Here is a 19,793-nt window from a genome sequence, read left to right on the forward strand (position 1 = left end):
TTTTAACATTTCAGATACAAGTATGTCGGCATAGTGTGTTCCAAGCTCCTAGCAGTAGCATAGCCGAATTAGCCGAAACGTCACCCAAGCGAGCATATACAGATATTGGATTATATAAAGGCAACATAGTTGCTATAAAATATTTAAAAAAGAAATCAGTGGATCTTACAAGGTCTATAAGGAAAGAGTTGAAACAAATTCGAGAAGTGAGACATGAGAATTTAATTCCATTTATTGGAGCCAGTGTCGATCATGGCAGTGTGGCTGTTTTAACTGCCTACAGTGCAAGAGGGAGTTTAGAAGATGTTTTAGCCAATGACGATCTTCATTTAGACAATATGTTTGTGTCATCTTTGGTCACAGACATACTTAAAGTGCGAAAACTAGTTGATGCATTAATTAATTTTATATTACTCGAAAATAATTTCAGGGAATGATTTATCTTCACGACAGTGAAATAATTTCTCACGGCAACTTAAGATCTAGCAACTGTTTAATTGACAGCAGATGGGTGTTGCAAATCACTGATTTTGGTTTACATGAATTCAAAGCAGGTCAAGAAGACCTTGAAATGCAAATCAAAAACTTAAGAAGATCGATGTGGAAAGCACCAGAATTATTACGAGATCCAGCTCCACCAACTCGAGGCACACAAAAAGGGGATGTTTATTCTTTTGGTATCGTTCTGTACGAAATTATTGGACGAAGAGGACCATGGGGCAGGTTAAACTTAGAACCAGCTGGTAAGTTAAGTTTTAGCATCAATTTAAAGTGATATTCAGGTATTGTTAGAAATAGTAAGGCAAGTAAGAGAAATCAGAGACGTACCGTTGCGGCCGCCGCTTGAAAATTTAGAGGCTGCCGATTATATAATCAAATGTATGAAAGCTTGCTGGCATGAAGAACCAGATCAAAGACCAGATATTAGATATGTTAGAGTGAGACTTAAGGAGATGCAAGCCGGGCTTAAAGCTAATATTTTCGATAATATGCTTGCCATAATGGAGAAATATGCGTACAACTTAGAAGGTCTAGTTCAAGAAAGAACAAATCAGCTGACCGAAGAAAAAAAGAAAACTGAAGCTTTACTTCATAGAATGCTTCCAAAGTAAGAAAACACACCTAATATCCAACTTTTTATATTTGAAACAAATTTAAGGTCCGTCGCCGAAGCGTTGAAGCGAGGAGATCGTGTGGAAGCCGAAAGCTTTGACTGCGTAACAATTTATTTTAGTGACATTGTTGGCTTTACAGAATTATCAGCAGTAAGCACACCCCTTCAAGTGATAGATTTATTAAATGATCTCTATACATGTTTTGATTCAATAATTTCGCATTATGATGTCTACAAAGTATGTCGTTTGTCTAATCATTAATAACGAATCTTAATCCAAAGTATTAGGTTGAAACTATAGGAGATGCATATATGGTAGTAAGTGGACTTCCAATAAGAAATGGCGATCGACATGCTGGTGAAATAGCTTCAATGGCGCTTCATTTGCTTAGTAAAATAAGAAAATTTGAAATTAAACATAGGCAAGGGGAAGTTCTTCAGCTTAGAATTGGAATACATTCTGGACATTGCGTTGCTGGAGTTGTCGGACTGAAGATGCCTAGATATTGTTTATTTGGAGACACTGTTAATACAGCCTCAAGAATGGAAAGCTCAGGGGAAGCTTTCAAAATCCACATATCTCATGCGACTTTTGAGCTTTTACAGAAACTTGGAGGCTATAGGTGCGACGAAAGGGGTGTTATTCCCATTAAGGTAATGGACATTTTTTAATTTATAAAATGATTTACCAGTTAATATGTTAGGGAAAGGGAGAAATGCGTACCTATTGGTTAGTTGGAGAAGATCCTGCACAGAGACTAGCAAGAATTCGAGAGGAAATTGTGGGTTCTTCATTATTCAGCAGCATAAGTTCGGACAGTAAGAATCCCTAGTAAGTCTGCAATTGAAATAAATTCTTTTCCACCTAGGGTTAAGTGAAACTCCTGATTTATTACGTCAACCTGGTGTCAACTTTTCAATTGATGGTGCGCAATTTCCTCAGCACTCCTGTGCTTTATTACAATTACATCAACGTGCTAGAGAAGCTTATTCTATGCATTACAGTCAGGTTAGTAACATACTATCATTTAATTACGTAATACAAGTTATTTTTGCTTTAGGAGAATTTAACGGCGGGTGATTTAAGAAGACATTTTCAGTCGCATTGTTATCATAATCGAAATCCAAGATCAGCTCCTGCCATTACCTTTACAGATTTAAATTATCGTTATATGTAAACATCCGTCATTCGTAACATCTGTGTTACATGTCAATTATTGTTGAATATGTTGGTATTCTATTTGTATAATAATAAATGTTGAAAAGCAATTATCCTAATTTGAATTCTAAATTGCATTTCTGAATGATTATGTAGCATAAAATTATTTTTAAATCAGCTTTTCAATAGCTTTAATCTTCAGTGCATACAATATCACAAAATTGGTCTAAGGTTATTCAGGCAGCGCTTCCCTCGCCCCTGAAGTGCAGTCAAATAAATTCAGTTTTTTGCGTACATTATAAAATTTGATTTTGCGATTTTTTTGTGATAAGCTTGCATGTACTTCAAGTAAGTTTTTCATAACATCAGCAACTTTTTAGCAAGGATACATAAAGTGTGTATTCTCAAAATTTCCGACAAATGAGGTGAGCCTTCTTGATTTGATCAATAAAGTAAGTTATTTTATGTATTCATATTTTTCAGTCATCTCTATAGTAGTCATATTTGCGTAACTTTTTATTTAATTCACATTATTATGCCTAGTTTTCTTAGTCATTTTCCTATGTTTTATGCATTTTTTTTCAACAAAAACCCGTTTTTCAACTAAAACACCAAAAACCACGTTGAATTTGACTGTTTACCCTGATTTTTAACCCCTAGCTTCTAACTCCAATTTTCCTAAAAACATCAATTTTTTGGGAAAATGACTCAATTTTCACGTTTTAGTCGTTGAAGTTTGTTGAGTTTGAAAAACAGCCATTGAGGTCTTTTCAAAAACACAAAAAATTGAGTAAATGAGTAAAGTTTTTAGGCTCATTTTATCTACTGAAACATCAATTTTTTATGGAAACTACCCCATTTTTATGGTCTTTTTAAAAATGTGAGCCACATTTTTATGCTAAAAATAAAGAAAACTACCCTGTTTTTTTCAGATTTCTTAAAAATGTGAGCCAGACATAACAACTGAATTTGTGGTTTTTGTTAAAAAAAAAATGCATAGAAAATGGAAAAATGACTAAGAAAACTAGGCAAAAAAATCTGAGTTAGAACGTTACACATACCTGTTAGACTATTAAAATTGAAAATTATTTAGTTTTTCAAGTCCATATCAGACAAATAAAGAAATCTAACTCACATTTTTATGGAAACAGCATTGAATCATAAAAATCAAATATTTGAGTTATCATTTAAAACTAGATACTAGAAAGGCCATTCCAACACATTATTTTTGTTTAAAGGTTTTGACCTGTTTTTAAAGCATATTAAAAAAGTTTTTGTCTCATGGGGCTGTTCAGCACGACAGTTAAAATATTAAGAATTTTGTCCTATTTTTTAAGGTAGAAGGCATGCTATACAAACTCATGTAGATAAGGATTGAAAGAAAATTAACAGATTTTTCCGACAGGGTAAAACACCCTGTCTGTGAAATTGATGTAAAAACTGTATATATTAATAAATTAGGATTATAGGTATGCCATTTTACCCTGTTTTGAAGTTTGTGCTATATGTTTAGCACAGCAGTTCAAATTTAAAGATTTTAATTATGTGAATTGGAAAATTTGGTGAGTCCGTTGTCATTTGTCATCATTAGTTAATCATCAGTAAGTTGGCAATCTAATCCTAAAGTTTTTCGTTCTTCAATTATTGTAAATTATTTATAAATCATAACGACAAATAACATAAAGTTTTCTCAGGATTCCGAACACGGTCTGGCAAAATTTATCCGAGGAGCACAGATCCATTCTGGAACTTATGATAAAGAATTTGAAACTGACATTTAAAGTACAAGAACAAGAACACCAGTTGAAAGTCAAAGAACTAGAAGATGCATTTAAATCCGAAAAGCAAACGTTAAAAGACGAACTAGTAGTAAGTTAACGTAATTTTGATTAATTAAAAAAAATGTCATTGTTTTCTTTTAGTCTACAGCCAACTTGAAAGTTCTAATAAGAGATAAACACCTGAATATTAGTAGTTTTATCAATTATGTTAAGGAGGAACATCTATCTAATAAAAAGGGATCGATGGTAGACCAATTTCAAACTTTAGCAGCTGAGAACCTTCATCTGCTAAAGAACTGGAAAATTAGCAAGAAATCATTGGATGACGTTTTTCGCAAATTGATGAAGAAATTGAACGCATCCGCGCACCCATTTATTGACTATGGTGATAATTTTGTACTGCCTGAGGCAGACTTGGAACATGAAAAATTGAAATTATTAGGTTTCATCTGGTGTGCGGTGCCGCTGAATGAAAAGAAGATATACATATATTCGAAAATTAAACAACGAAATTATTAATTTAGTTGTATTTATTGAAGAATAAATTAAAGTTACTCGTTTATACAAAAAATATGTGTGTAATATTTTCATTGTGTGCTGTTCAAAAAAGTGATTTTTTAATCAGTTGCAAAACGATAAGAAGCCAGTTTATTTAATAAAATTTTCAGTTGTTCAAAAATACCTAGATTGGGACAATGAATAGTGAAAATCAAATGAAGCAGCTTTTATTAACATATTTGAAAATTCATCATATTCATATAAAATTTGGGTTTATAGTACATTCATTCAATTCAATATAATAATAATTATTATCCTAAAATATAAAAGTGCGGCCTGTGTACGAATTAAAAATTGAATTTTCTCACTCATAACATAACTCATAAACGTTTCCAGAATGCTTTAATTGAAAATTAGGAAATCCAATAAAAAAATTAAATACTCTATTTATTATTATTATTATTGTTAATAAGTTGGTTTACAGGCCTTCATTCAATTACAAACCAACCATACACCTTCGACACAAACTTAGCTCATTTAATATATATGCGATGTGCATTGTAGCAACAGCTTAAATATCAACTGTGCCCTCATTTGAGTCACTTTATTAAATGAAGCTAATTACAGATATTCATTACACCAGCTAAAATTTCCATATTAGCATCCACAGGTCTCCTACACACCGTCAATCTATCGTTAAATACATCATACTTATCTGAAATTGCATTATAAAGTTCACACATCAAAAAAGTTGGAGAATGCTGCAAAACATTGGTGTTGGGCTTAGGGATATAGAAAAAACGAAACGCTCGGAGATTCATCTGAGGAACATTAACACTCACAAGAGAAAGCAGAAAAGAAGAGTCTATCAAACCATGTAGAATTTTATACAAGAATATCAATAGACTATTGATACGGCGTACACTTAACGATTTTAAGTTAGCACTATCATACAGTATCACATTGGAAGTTCCACGTGCAGAGAACACTGGAAACAAGTCCTGAAAATGAACCCCAGCATTTTCAGTGCCGCCGAAATAACTTTTTTAATATGTAAGCTCAACGTGAGTTCACAGTCAAAAGTAACACCTAAATCAGTTATATTAGAACACCGTCTTATGGAAATGTCATTTGTCCGATAGTCAAACGCCACCTGATGCTTTCTCTTGGAAAACGATACCACTCTGCACTTACTAATATTTAATTCGAGATTATTTTTTTAAAGACCATCCAAACAGCCGATCAATATTGCTCTGTAGCTCGTGACCATCATACAGCTCGTTGACAGTGGAAAATAACTTTAAGTCATCCGCAAAAAGTAGAACACGGACATCATTTATAAAAAGAAGAAAAAGTAAAGGCCCTAAGTTGGAACCTTGCGGCACTTCGGAATTCACCTGAAGCCTGGCTGAGTGATATCCCATAACATAACAGATACAATTGGACAAATATGATTTCAGTAGAATCATGAGAGGATCGCTAATACCATAACATCCAAGTTTCTGTAGCAATACCTCATGATCGATACGATCAAAGACCTTTGCGAAATCCGTATAGATTACATCCACCTGCAAATTGCTGTCCAAACCATTGGCAATAAAATGAGAGACAGAAGCCAAGTTGGTAGCAGTTGATCTACCCTTGACAAAACCATGTTGGTGATCTGAGATATAACTTTTTACGTTGTCATAAATGTTATATTATACATTTTCTTCTACTAATTGGTAATAACAACGTATTTTATATCTTCATATTTAACTCATCAATCAAATTGTGCCCCCCCCCCCCTATTTCAAAAGGTCACGAGCCGCCACTGGGTATTTGTGTTAAATAAATAAATAAATGGATTCGTTGGGTTCTTTACCTATTCATTTTATTAAAGCCGATGAAAAACAATATTATAATATTAATAAATTAGCTCCAAAATGGCCTTTTATATTAATAATTATAGGACGAAGCGGTTCTGGTAAAATAAATACTGTTGTCAGTCTTTTAAAATATTTATTTTTTGATACTTATTATTTGTATGCGAAAGATTATCAGTTATTACAAAATGTTTTGATGATGAAAAAATTCAAAATATAATTGAATCGTATTATTCGTCAAATATCGAAGACATAGTCAATGTAGACGAACTAGATAGAGATAAACAAAATTTAATTGTTGTTGATGATTTCGTAACGGAAAAAGATCAAAAGAAACTGGTAGATTTAGCTATACGCGGAAGAAAAATGAATGCGTCATTGATTTATATAACGCAGGATTGGTATAGAGTACCAAAATCAATTCGTTAACAGTGTAATTATCCTTCAATATTTACATCCTGTGATGGTAATGATATAAGCTTAATATTTAGAGAAAAGGGATTGGATAAGAAACTCAGGGAATATTATGAAAATAACATCAAAAATTTTGATTGCTTCACTATTGATTTCAAAAATCCTGAAATGAAATATAGGAAAAATTTTACACTCATAAATGACATCTGAATACGGTCTTAGAAAACTTAGAAAAAAAGGGGTAAATCAAGGAAAGGACCACCTAGTGTAGGATTTAATCTAACAGAAAATGGTGATTATGATATCGGAGGACACAAATTACCTAATGTAAAACAACCTGAAAATCCTGGTGATGCTGTTAATTTACAATATTTAACGTCAGCGTCCACAAAGTGGACTAGTACCTTGCATGCTGCTGTGGATAAAGTCGACGATAATATGATTTAAAAAGATGATGCAGAAACTATTGTAAATATTGTTAAACCTGAACTCAGTTCGCTTCGCTCACAAGTGAACGAAGTCCGTGATAATATGATAAAAAAGATGGTTCAGAAAGCGTTTTAAAAATTGTTAAACCGGAACTCAGTCATATGATTACAAAAGATCCGCTGAATCTAACCGCTACAAAAAGATGTATTGATATTGGTAATAACAGATTAGTTAAAACTGCTGATGCAATTGATAATTTGGAAACTGAATTCATGAAAAAAACTCATTATTCTTTTTTACAGTTTGTAGGAAAAAATATTTTTATTAAGGAAGTTCATGGACAAAAGGCTGTTAATGTGCTTAACTTTTATTTTGATGGCGAACAATTTCTTAGATTACCAATGAATGTAGAAGTTATAAAATTCTAGTCCACAGCTATTTTGAAAGATTTAGATATTAGTGATAATAAAGGAACAATAGATGTTTCTAAACCATTTATTATTAAAAAATCTGATCTTCTAACTTTAAGAATAAAAAAAGAAAAGGTAAATACAAATGAAAATCTCGGCTCTTTTAGTCCTAACAAGCCTTATCTATTAAGTATACTCCAATTTTTTTTATGTTAGTTAAGTTTTCTGTATAATTGTTTACAAAAATAAACATAGGTATACACTCACCGGCAAAAAAATCGAATCATTAGTATTTTTGTAGAAATCTTCAATAAATTCTGGTGTGCGTCACATTTATAAGACAAATTAGTTTATTTACGACAAAGGAGATGAGAAGGTAACGGGACCTTCGCTGAAGTTGCAACAATTACGAGTTTATTAAAAAATACCAGAAAATCCATTACATTAAACCAACAAAAGACTACTTAACATATCATTAATAACGACTGTTGCCGCCTCTAGCTTGCATTAGGGTTGCCATACGTCTTCCCATGCCTTCTATGAGGTGTCTAATCTCAGCCTGGGCTAATTGGTCAAATTCTTCAACTAGCGCATTTGCAAGATCTCTTATGTGTTGTATGGCCGGCACACGTGCTCTGATACGTCTACCTAACATGTCCCACACATGCTCAATTGGATTCAGGTCGGGACTGCGTGCTGGTCATTCCATACGTGAAATCCCGAATTCGTCGAGGTAGGTTTGTACAACTCTAGCGATATGTGGTCTAGCATTATCATGCATTAGAATAAAATTATCGCCAATAAAAGGAGCAAAAGGTACGACATGCTCTTGAAGAATATTTGCTACATATCGATCAGCATTCATTGTGCCTCTATCCACCGTGCGAACCTCGGCAGAAATTCCTGCCCAGACCATCACTGAACCTCCATGAAAACTTAGTCTGGAAACAATATTGCACTGAGCCTACCTTTCGCCTCTTCTTCGTCACACTCTTTGACGGCCGTCAGGAGAACGTAGACAAAAACGCGACTCATCTGTAAAGAGTACTTGGCCCCATTGGGCAAGATCCGAGTTAACGTGTTCTCGAGCAAATGCAAGTCGGGCTACTCTGTGTCGTGGGAGAAGTTCTGGGCCACTTGCAGGTCTATGGGCCCTCAATTCAGCTGCAGTTAACCTTTTTCTTACACTTCTTTCACTTACACTAACTCCTCGTGTTTCTTCAAGTTGATTTCTGGCCTCAACTGCGGTCGTATCTCTATTACGGAACACGGTCAGCGTTAAAAAACGGTCATCTCGAGCCGATGTTTTCTTTGGACGACCCGAATCAGGTCTTCGGCTGTATGATCCAGTCTCATTAAATCGTCGTACAGTTCTGTGAATGCTCACTTGTGATACCCCTAACGTATTGGCAACGTACCGTTAACTTCGACTATCCTGAATAAGAGCAATTGCCCGTGCTGCATTAATGGCCACAATACTCATGTTAATTGACAAAAACACAGTTTTCATCAAATCACAATGACAAACCGTCTGTTCATGCCCTCTAAACGTCACAACTGCAAATCTCATTGTTGGAAAAAACTTATCATCTTCAGATTTGAGGTTTATATCATGTACAAAAAAGAACCAAAAACCTAGTGTTAGTATATTTTGTGTGATTTTTTCAAAACTGATATTGACTAGCCAAATGTTTAAAAAAGAAACCATTTTCAATACAAACTTTGGGTGATTCGCTTTTTTTGCCGGTGAGTGTATAAATGGAAAGCAATATAGTAATCAATTTAAATAAAAATGGTATCTCTACTGTCTGTTGTACAGTAAATGGTGAAGAAATTGAACTTAATCTGACAGAAGATGAAAAAGTTGAAATTTTACAAAAAAATTACTATTATTTTATTAACAAAATTACCTTATGAGGAAATGATGAAAAACATATGAAAACATCCTTAAAATTTGTTTAAATTGGGACAAAGTCTGAGGAAATCAGCCCAGAGTTCACCAAAAGTTCATGAGGGGATTTAAATATTCCGGCAAAGTCCTCATGAGCGTAAACAAAGTCTGACTTATTCAGTTTATTGCCAGCTAAATGGATTATTGTAAAATATGCAACACAAAAACTAAATCCACTGGAGAACCAGAATTTATCGTAAAATATAAACGATGAAGAAGAATATCAACTTGTAAAAACTGTAAATCTGTGAAAAAAAATATTTCTAAATCACCTAAAGATATTTCAATTATTGAATTATTCAAACTTCCTAGGAAAAACAATGAGACACGACATTTTCAACACAGAGAGGTATTGATGAATGATGATATACTTGGCAAATAGATATTTATGTTTTTTATAGACCAAAAGGAAAATCAGAAGATCGAAGCTATACTTTAAGAACAAAAAACCTAAAGTCAAAAACGAATGATTTCAATAAATTTAAAAAGGTCTACAGTAGTTGCTGAAGACACCTTTTCTAAATTTGTATGGGTAGAACCTTTAAAAACTAAATCAGGATTAGAAGTAGCTAATGCATTATTAAAAATCATACAACAAGTGATTAAAGATAAACACAATCCGCCAAAAAATTTACATGGTGATAAAGGAAAAGAGTTTACTAATAAAAATATGAGGACTGTTTTAAATAAATACAATATCAATCTTTATAGTACAGGAACAAAAAATAAGGCTTTCTTTGTTGAGAGGTTCAACCGTACTTTAGGAAATAAATTCAAGCCAATATTATATGACAGTTTTGATTGGCTTTCATTACTTCCAAAAATTATAAAATCTTATAACAATTCTTATCATATTACGATTAAAATGAAACCAAAAGATGTAAATAACGAAAATGAAAGGCAGTTATTAGAAACCATATACATGGTTATACTAAGAAATCAAAAACCAAAATTTGAAGTGGGTAATAGAGTTAGATTATCTAATATGGTTGACAAATTAAAAACAAACTGGACTGAAGAAATATTTACAGTTGTAGAAAAACGTGTATATAATGTTTGGATTTATTTTGTTTTTGATCATAATGGTGAAAAAATTAAAGAAGGTATATACTTACGAAGCAGAAATGCAACTAACATTATTATAAAAATTATTGAAATAACGCAAATAAGAATATTTTCTTTTTTAATTCAATAATTTTTAAGTTTGCCTTGATTAATAAATTCGCTGTTTTCATTTATAAACGAGAGAAAGAGAGTTTGCTAAACGTCTTTTTGCTCGTTCTTTATTGTTATATCTCATAACAGGATTTTTATTCAGTAATGCGTTTATTTTTTCTTCATCATAACTATTTACATCTTTTATTTCTTATTCTAATATAGTAATTTTATTATCTCTATACTCAATTTCTTCGTCCATCTTTTCTATTGTTTCAACTGCAGCATTTCCTAATTCTTTTAAAATTCTGTTGTCCATATATAGTTGATTAGATGCTTTAACTGAATTACCAACTGATAAATTATGCACGAATACAAGCACAGAGCACTAAACATAAATTTGTATGCATTAATGCTTAGGACATCCTTATGCTTTATGCCCACTGTGAATGAGCACTTAGTTGAAATACGGGTTTTTGTTGAAAAAAAAAAATGCATAGAACATAGGAAAATGACTAAGAAAACTAGGCATAATAATCTGAGTTAAAAAGTTACACAAATATGACTACTCTCTATTAAGCAATTCCAAATTTTAGATGGCATTTATTTAGAAAAATTTTGAGGTGACGTCATCAAGTTTTTGGGGGTTGGGATAAACACAAAAAATTGATGATTTACTTATTATATTTACGATAAACTCAAAACGGTTACAAAATTTCAGAATAGTCGGTTTTGCAATTTAAAAAAGTTAAAAAGTTAAATTGTGAAATATTGTTATATGGCAAAATTTTGAGATGACGTCATCAAATGGTTGGTACGGAAGATCAGGAACATTTTGGTTAGCATTTTACTGTCTACACAATATTTATAGAATACAACACAACAATAAACGGTCCAGTGTAGTTAATATCTAACAATATCTACAGAGACAACAGACATGCGACAGGCAAACCGTAAAAGAAGTAAAAATGAAGGTCTGAACCTGATATAAATAAATTAATATAAGTATACAAATATCTAATAAATACAAAAATACTAGATTCATGGCTCGTATTTAAAAACAGAGCTGTTGTCTTCATTTCTTACTAAACTGGAAGTGTTATGGTCAGGTTTTCGATTTTCACAAATAGATAGGAGTATTTAATATTTTTATTTTTTATGCGAAACATAGCATAGGTAATGCATTGTTAATCTTTGGAGATCCATTATGTTCAAGTTATATTTAATTTTGGATATTTGTCTCCCTCTTGAACGTAATATATGATTAGGAGACTAAATAATTGTAGTTGCTTTACGACATGTTTCGACTTTATTTAACGTCATCATCAAGTTATGTATATGTTCAACAAACTAAAGGTTATTCAAAAACTGTATGTATAGCTTCTAAACTTACCTAGTAACATGGAACTTAACACTTGAAAGAATACAATGATAAAATTACAATCATAATTAAAATATCGGAGATTAATACAAAATGGTGTTACTTTTTATATATTTTTTCCCTTTCTCGGAATAAAGTGGCGCAAACATTGATATAATAAAGGAGTGGATGGAGCCTTGTATACGTTTCCATACGCAGGCGAGTGTAATCAACATAAGAGAGAAATAGCTAGACCGGTTATGCGTCAGTGGGGAAAGGATGGCTGACTGGGTGTCACGTGCTGAGTGGCAAGAAACGCTTCATTTGCACGGGAATTAATACGTTTTCTTCTGAATTTGTTCAAACAAATTATTATAACAAACGTTTATTAATGAAAACTATATTTTCACAGCTTACATTATAATTATATACAATCTAAAATAACAGAAATCGTGTTAAGCGATGGAAATCCTCTTTTAATAAAATGAAATGTGTGCAGAATCGACAATACATTACGAATTCAATTAATACAACAATCTTCTACAAGTTACCGAAATCTAATAGTGTACAATAATTGTTTTTTCAAGCTAACATTTGGAAATCTGAATTTTTAGGATAAAAGTAATTAAACTTTCGGAAAAACTAACAGTTTGACTAATTTAATTAAACATATTAAATTGTGTGAATTCTCTACCAAGATCAATTTTTTAAATTCACGTACAATTAACTAACACAATAACCAAAAATGAATTAAAAAATAATAATATTGATTAATGATTAAAGAAAAAAATTATTGATGTTTGAAATGAATTAATTTATTATAAACATGTCTAATTCTATCTTTAATTTCGTTCATTGATTTATTTTCGTGATTTAATCTTATGTTAAAGTATTCTTTAAATATATTGTAAACAATTTGAATTAGGTGGTTATTTAATGGTTCTTGATCGAGAATATGAGTTTTTAAATTTGGAAAAATATTTTTAAAATCCTCCAAAATGGATTATGAAATCTGATTCTAGAAAATGTTTTCCACAAATACGAGTATGTTCAGTAGGTATAAAATCCTCCCTTTTTGTAGCTATAATCCATTTTTTTCGTAATTCGGGATGTTTAGGGAATCTAACAAAATTTTTATATTATGCGAAATCCTTCGTTTGTAAACAACATGTAATTACTACCTGTGAAATGAAATAAAACTGCTTCCGTTTGCACGTTCCGTGCAGTTATATGCACAACACGATTTCACCATATTTAACAAATAGTTCGATAAAATGCAATCTAAGAACACTACTAATTTGAATAATTGTAACTTAAGTCCACTAAACGTAATTTTGCAAACAAAACACCTTCACACACCATGCGAGAACACGAAAGAAAAAAGAAACCTCCCAGAAACACATTGCCGGGCAGTTTCGCGCCAATGTGTTGCCACCCAAAGAAACCCATCTCTGTCCGACTGTGTTGACAATGCGCATCTCTCTCTAAGTTACTTCCATATAATATTATTTCTATGGGCGCAAAACCTTTGGAAAGAGACGCTAGAACGTGCATCGCATGGGCGAGAGAGAGAGAAACGTATATTTTAATGGTCAATATTGCCAACTTGGAGTGGCTAAATTTACTGGCAATTGCAAACTGGGGAACATATGGTCAGGCGGGGTAAAACTGAAAAAGTATGGTCAAATGATGTGGTTGAAATTTCGAAAAAAATGGTCCGGTGGGGTGATGTAATGGTTAGGGAAATCAGTGATCTCATTTAGGATAAAATTGGGATATGAATTTTTTGCTTTAATGATGTAGATAGGTTCTAGGTGTTCAATTGTAGAGTTGGACTCACGTCAGGGGTAGGTTTGTAACTGTGTAGATGTTGTGTGACGTGGTCTGTAAAAGCAGAGGTATTATCTTTCAACCTATTAGATGTGATGGCTTTGAAATGTTCATTTGTTCTAGATGTTATTGAACGATAGCTGCGTCCTATATAGAAAGCACCACAATCACATGTGACCTTGTAGATACCACTGCGTTCTGTCTTTTTTAAAAAATCCAGTTTTCTACAAAACAAATTTCTTAGACAAATTTTATTGGAAGGACACGGGATCATGTTAAATTTCCTAAATTTAGATTTGACACAATTGTGTAGATTAGGGATATATGGAATCGAAAAAAAGGTTTTGCTTTTTGTTTGGACCTGTTGTAAAGAAGTTAGATTTTGGATAATCTGTTTGCGTTCTATTTTTTTAAATAAGTTGTGGATGACATGAAATGGAAAATCATTCGGTTTAGCTAGATCTAGAATAATGTGGTATTTGGTTTTCTAAAGATGCTAAATTCTACGAAGTTATTAGATTTATGGATTAAACTGTCAAGGAAGGGCAAAATGGAGTCGTTTTCCATTTGAAACGTAAAAGAAATATTCTAGTGTATCGTATTTAGAAACGTTAGGAAGTTCTCCAAGATCTTTCTTGTCTCCTGTGAAAATGCAGAGAATCTCGTCCACATATCTCATCCAAAGTCGGAGTCTACTTTTGAAGATGTCATTGTTTCTGATAAAAGTTAGTTCGAGATTCTTGAGAAAAATTTCAACTAATAGGGGGGAAAGGGGAGAGCCCATGCTGAGGCTCGAGGTCTGTGTATAAATGTGTTGATTGAAAATAAAGAAATTTTGTTGAAGTATGATATCTAGTGAGGTTGAGATTCCAGATTGTATAAAGTCGACTCCAAGTTGGCAATATTGACCATTAAAATATACGTTTCTCTTTCTCGCCCATGCGATGCACGTTCTAGCTTCTCTTTCCAAAGGTTTTGCGCCACTTTATTCCGAAAAAGGGAAAAAAATATATAAAAAGTAACACCATTTCCATTAATCTCGGATATTTTAATTATGATTGTAATTTTATCATTGTATTCTTTCAAGTGTTAAGTTCCATGTTACTAGGTGAGTTTAGACACTTAATATACAGTTTCTGAATAACCTCTTTTAGGTTGTTGAACATATACATAACCTGATGATGACGTTAAATAAAGTCGAAACATGTCGTAAAGTAACTACAATTATTTAGTCTCCTAATCATATATTACGTGCAAGAGGTGGACAAATATCCAAAATTAAAAAAAAAAATAATGAATTGTGTTATCTGGTACTGTTTTACTTCTTCCACGGAATGTGGAAGTCTCTCTACTGAATTCCTAGAAGATATAATATTTAAATATTGCATATATGAATAATTGTTCTCTAATTTTTATTATTCATGAATATAAATGACAGCGTGAGTTAACAAATCTAGATAGTCTACATCAAATTTTTGATAAAATACTAAAATATTCTAAATCAGCTGGAAACTATAAGCTAATGGAGGATCAGGAAGACCTTGATGTTACATATTACTTACGATCGAAGAAACGAAAAGTTGATGACGGTGAAGAGGCTACATGTTCGTATACTGTCGATAATCATTTTAAACGAAAAAATCCAATTATGTTGATGCCGTTAGAAATCTTGCAAAATGTTTTCAAGTTTATTACATATCACGAACTAAGTAGGTTTAAGCGTGAATAAAATAAGATTTGATATACATTTACGATATTTCAGGTGAAAAAGTTCGAAAAGTAAACAGAAAATTCAAACTGGCAGCAGAAGATTTACTGAACAAATCCTTCAAAACTTTGTCAAAGAAACTACAGAATCTAACCGTAACAGTTTTAAAAGCTATGGAATGCACAGAAGATGACATGGAAATTAAATGTTTGTGTCGGTTACTGAATCTACTAGATATTATCAATTTCCAGGTATGAATCCAATTGTTTAATCAGTCAGTTATTGCTAAATTACGTTTTAAGCAAACTGTTATTATGGCCACAATCTGGCGTTATGTCTACAACGAATTTTACCGCACGCACAGATCTTGCATGTACGGAGGTTTAATTTTGGACCTGTATGACCTCATATTGTATAAATTTACAATGAATCCTTATCAAATTTATGGTCCCGCTGTTGTTAAAGACTACGTATTTAATTCGTATTTCACTTATTAAAGTTTAGTTCTTCAAATATTGTTCAAGGCTTTACCAGAAGAAATCAAACATGTAATACATTTGACAAAAAATTTCTGCATCCACTTTGATAAAGTGAGTGAAGAACCAATTAAACAACCTCTTAGTATCAGTGGCTGCAAAATTGTTGATCTTCTTGACTGCGCGACACATGCTGCGAAGAATGTTGTTTTCGAACGAACAACTGGTAATACATTTTCTGCAAAAGTAAGAAAAAGTAATATGTTTAGTTAAAAAGTTAATAAAAACATTTTTCAGTATTGTTACTACTTACAAAATGCCTGGTTTGTTGCTTTTGGTATACCACCAGATAAAGAAATGTCTTTAAAACAAAAGCAAAGAATGATGCACATGAGAATTAGAAGAATAATTTTAGCACACACAGAAATATTTATGCAGCAACATCACTATGAAAGAGAAATGTTAGTGAGACCTAATCCCATAATAAAAAAACCAAGTGTAGTTGTTTACACTGGATATGGTGATGTACATGATACGTTCTTCTGCTACGGAGCAATGAACGATGGTAAATATATAAGAAAAGTGTTGTATTTCTAGCCAATAGAACAGTTTACAGCTGCATATTTACAAAAGTTTCACCTACAAGAAGAACAGAATGACGAAGACGGTGAAGATGAATTTCACAACGATGGAATCATACCTAATCCTGTTCAACTAGAAGAACAAAATGAGTTTCTTTTAATACCACATTTGGGATTAGACATCGATGTACGAATTGATTGTCCCTTAGCTTATGCACCACATAAATTTATTAAAGAAAATGAAGAACTGATCAGAAATGAAGAAAAATCTTCGAATGGAATGTTCAATCTTTCAATAGAATTTAATTTTCCTGGGGCTTATTACCCAAGATTACCTACAACATATAATTATCAGAAGCGCATATCAACCAGACAGTACTAATTTTTAATCTTTAATAATATTACCGTTTTTGGAATTATACTGCTTTTACTTCTTAGAATACCCTGTATACAGGTTAAATGATTGCACGTCCATTTTTAACAAAATACCTTTATGATTTTAATAAAATGTAAGCAATTGTACATGCATTCTTAAAATTATATTAAAGTGGGTTTTTAAATCGTAAATACAAATTATAAATAAAACTCTTGCCTTTATCAATAAAATAAAATAATGTTAAGGAATATTACACTGAAGCTTAAAAGTACAATTTATTCAAGATAATATGCACCATATTATCGAAAAAAAAAGTCCTCCAGTAGGCCATGAAATGTATTTTTAAACCAACGATGACAACACCAACGCGTTCCTTATTCGGTTTGACAGTCAAATAACTGTCAAAAAATTAGTCAAATGACTGCAGTGCCAACATGATTATTTTAAAAGCAAATGTCATGGTTTACTAAAAGGACCTTTTTCTATCATATAGTAGCTTATAAGTCATTATAATGATTTCGACAAGATTTCGATTTTCAATCAAAATAATCGCACTGCTGGATGGGTGATTCAACTAAAGTGATGCACTTAACTCTTTCTAAAAGGCACTATTATGTTACCTCTTAATTCGAAGTTTAATTTAAAAAATATCATGAATCTTAGTAAGTCAGTTTGATTACTGAAATTTGTTCAAATAAGTGGAGAAGAAGAAACGCTACTGAAAACAAAACATAGCCGTCCACCGGCGAGAGCTCTTTTCTAGGTGGCTGACTGGCTGCAAGTCATAAATTACTGGAACGGCCGAAAGTGGCCAAACGCTCAGGAGAAGACGAAATTGTATTTTTGTAATAACTAAATTAAAAACAAATATATTTTCTTTTCTTTTATATTTAGGCTAGAAGGGGCCCTTTAACTTCGGGGACCTGATGTTCTAGCATCATAAGCATCCCTATAAATCTGCCTCTGACCGGACGCTGTACAAGTTCGGACAATATAAAATATATTTATTTTACAGCAGGTAATGAACGGGAAAAATGACCTCTCAGCAACATGCGTAACTTGAAGTGTTTATGTTTATACATCAAAAGAATGTCACGTAGAAATTTGTTTGATTTGAATGACTTTATAGCCTCAAAACAAAGGACTCAAATTATTAATTAAACCACAATCGAGCAAAATGTTTTGAATATTATTATTGTATTTAAAAAATCCTTATTTTATCAATATTTTATTACTATAAAGCTGTGCGTATTCTCACATAAGAACTATTAGTTTTGTTAAATTTATTTTATCCAATGAAAAAAAGGTCCGGTAATTTCATTTGTCGACGCTGGGTCTCCAAAGCAGAAATTTTACCACTGAGCTCAGGGCCGGCTCTAAGGGACCAGGCGCCCCGATGCAACTTACTGTTCAACGCCCTTTAAAAATTGTTTGTAAAAAAAAACAAACAAAAATTTGTAATCACATATTTTTATAGAAAGATACTTTTAATTAACAAACATACATACAATTATGATGAATCAATCTTAATATATAAAAGTGTTCGTCCTCACTGATAGACTAACTGATTCATCAACGCAAGGCCTGAACTACTGCAACTACAAACATGAAATTTGGACTTTTTAATATTGTAAAATTGATATGATTTCAAAGTTATTTTTAATTTACTTACCTAAATGTTATTCGAAAATAAAATTTAAAATTAGTGATGACAAAGAGCCACGGAATGATACACAGAACAAAATTCGACTACGAATCGGAACAGTGGAAAATATAACAAAACTGAACAACCACCACAACCAGCCGACTAGACTTGGAAAATAAAATTTTTAAGTTTGTGCCGACACGGAGTTTTATGGTACAAACAAAGGTGACAAATGTTAGAAAAACATCTGGTTTTGGTCATACCGCTGTCTCGTCAAATTGTTACCCAGATAATGGCAATCATAAATCTGGTATTTTTTGTCGGTATTGATCTAAAGGTCCAATCACCCAACCCAAATGCGCACTCTTTTTCAATTATTACAGTCAGAAAGTGCCAGGAATTGACTTCTTATGACCTATTTTGGTGAACCACTCCCCATAGTGGAATGTTAAAATGTTGCTTTTTCTGAAAAGTTTTCGATGGGCGCCTTGGTCTGTTCCTGCTATAATATTTTGTACATAGTGATACAATGCAAATCTAATACTCTTATTAATTTATTTCTACGGAGTTAACACAAAAGCATAGGCGCCGCCCGCCGCCCGGCGCCCCTTGTCATGGGCGCCCCGATGCGGTGCATCTTTCGCTTACCGTGTTAAGCCGGCCCTGACTGAGCTACAACAAGGTTGCATACTATGTGAGTAAAGGACAAGGCAGATTAAGCAGTAAACAAATGTAGTAACAATACACAAAATCAAGACAACATTCGTAAACCACAAGTGCAGGAGTATATTATTTCATGCAAAATCGGTAATTTTATTATACAATATAATGAGCGGACGTCATAAAGTTGTTAGTGGGGATGATTGATGATATTCATAATATACAGGGTGTGATTGAAAGGTACGTACAACAAAATTGACAGTTATTCGCGAAGTCTAAGAAGTCTGAAAAACTTATTTTGTGTTATCAAAATTATAAGGAGAAAATTAACCCTTATCCAAACTTTTTAAACGCTACTGAAGGATAAATAGGTAAAATTAA

At 32.4% G+C, this 19,793-nt stretch overlaps 2 protein-coding genes across 2 annotated transcripts in view; both read left to right on the forward strand.

The window, feature by feature from the left end:
- LOC135123726 (guanylate cyclase 32E) overlaps positions 1-2,292 on the forward strand; it is a 48,690-nt gene extending 46,398 nt beyond the window's left edge. Inside the window, exons 12-19 of the mRNA XM_064048586.1 lie at positions 15-374; positions 431-743; positions 793-1,108; positions 1,160-1,352; positions 1,403-1,768; positions 1,819-1,933; positions 1,984-2,123; positions 2,176-2,292. Coding sequence (XP_063904656.1) covers positions 15-374; positions 431-743; positions 793-1,108; positions 1,160-1,352; positions 1,403-1,768; positions 1,819-1,933; positions 1,984-2,123; positions 2,176-2,292 — 1,920 coding nt within the window. The remainder of the gene's footprint in view (positions 1-14; positions 375-430; positions 744-792; positions 1,109-1,159; positions 1,353-1,402; positions 1,769-1,818; positions 1,934-1,983; positions 2,124-2,175) is intronic.
- Positions 2,293-15,443: 13,151 nt separating this feature from the next.
- LOC135123166 (uncharacterized) lies at positions 15,444-17,198 on the forward strand. Its single transcript, XM_064047662.1, has 6 exons — positions 15,444-15,675; positions 15,729-15,925; positions 15,977-16,144; positions 16,199-16,396; positions 16,448-16,715; positions 16,767-17,198. The coding sequence occupies exons 1-6, from the start codon at positions 15,489-15,491 to the stop codon at positions 17,111-17,113; spliced, it is 1,365 nt and encodes a 454-aa protein (XP_063903732.1). The 5' UTR covers positions 15,444-15,488; the 3' UTR covers positions 17,114-17,198.
- Positions 17,199-19,793: the final 2,595 nt, after the last annotated feature.

The sequence above is a fragment of the Zophobas morio genome, unplaced genomic scaffold (genome assembly GCF_036711695.1).
Source record: "Zophobas morio isolate AGI-343-1 ecotype UQ-CSIRO unplaced genomic scaffold, CSIRO_AGI_Zmor_V1 ptg000006l, whole genome shotgun sequence".
NCBI classification, from domain to species: domain Eukaryota; kingdom Metazoa; phylum Arthropoda; class Insecta; order Coleoptera; family Tenebrionidae; genus Zophobas; species Zophobas morio.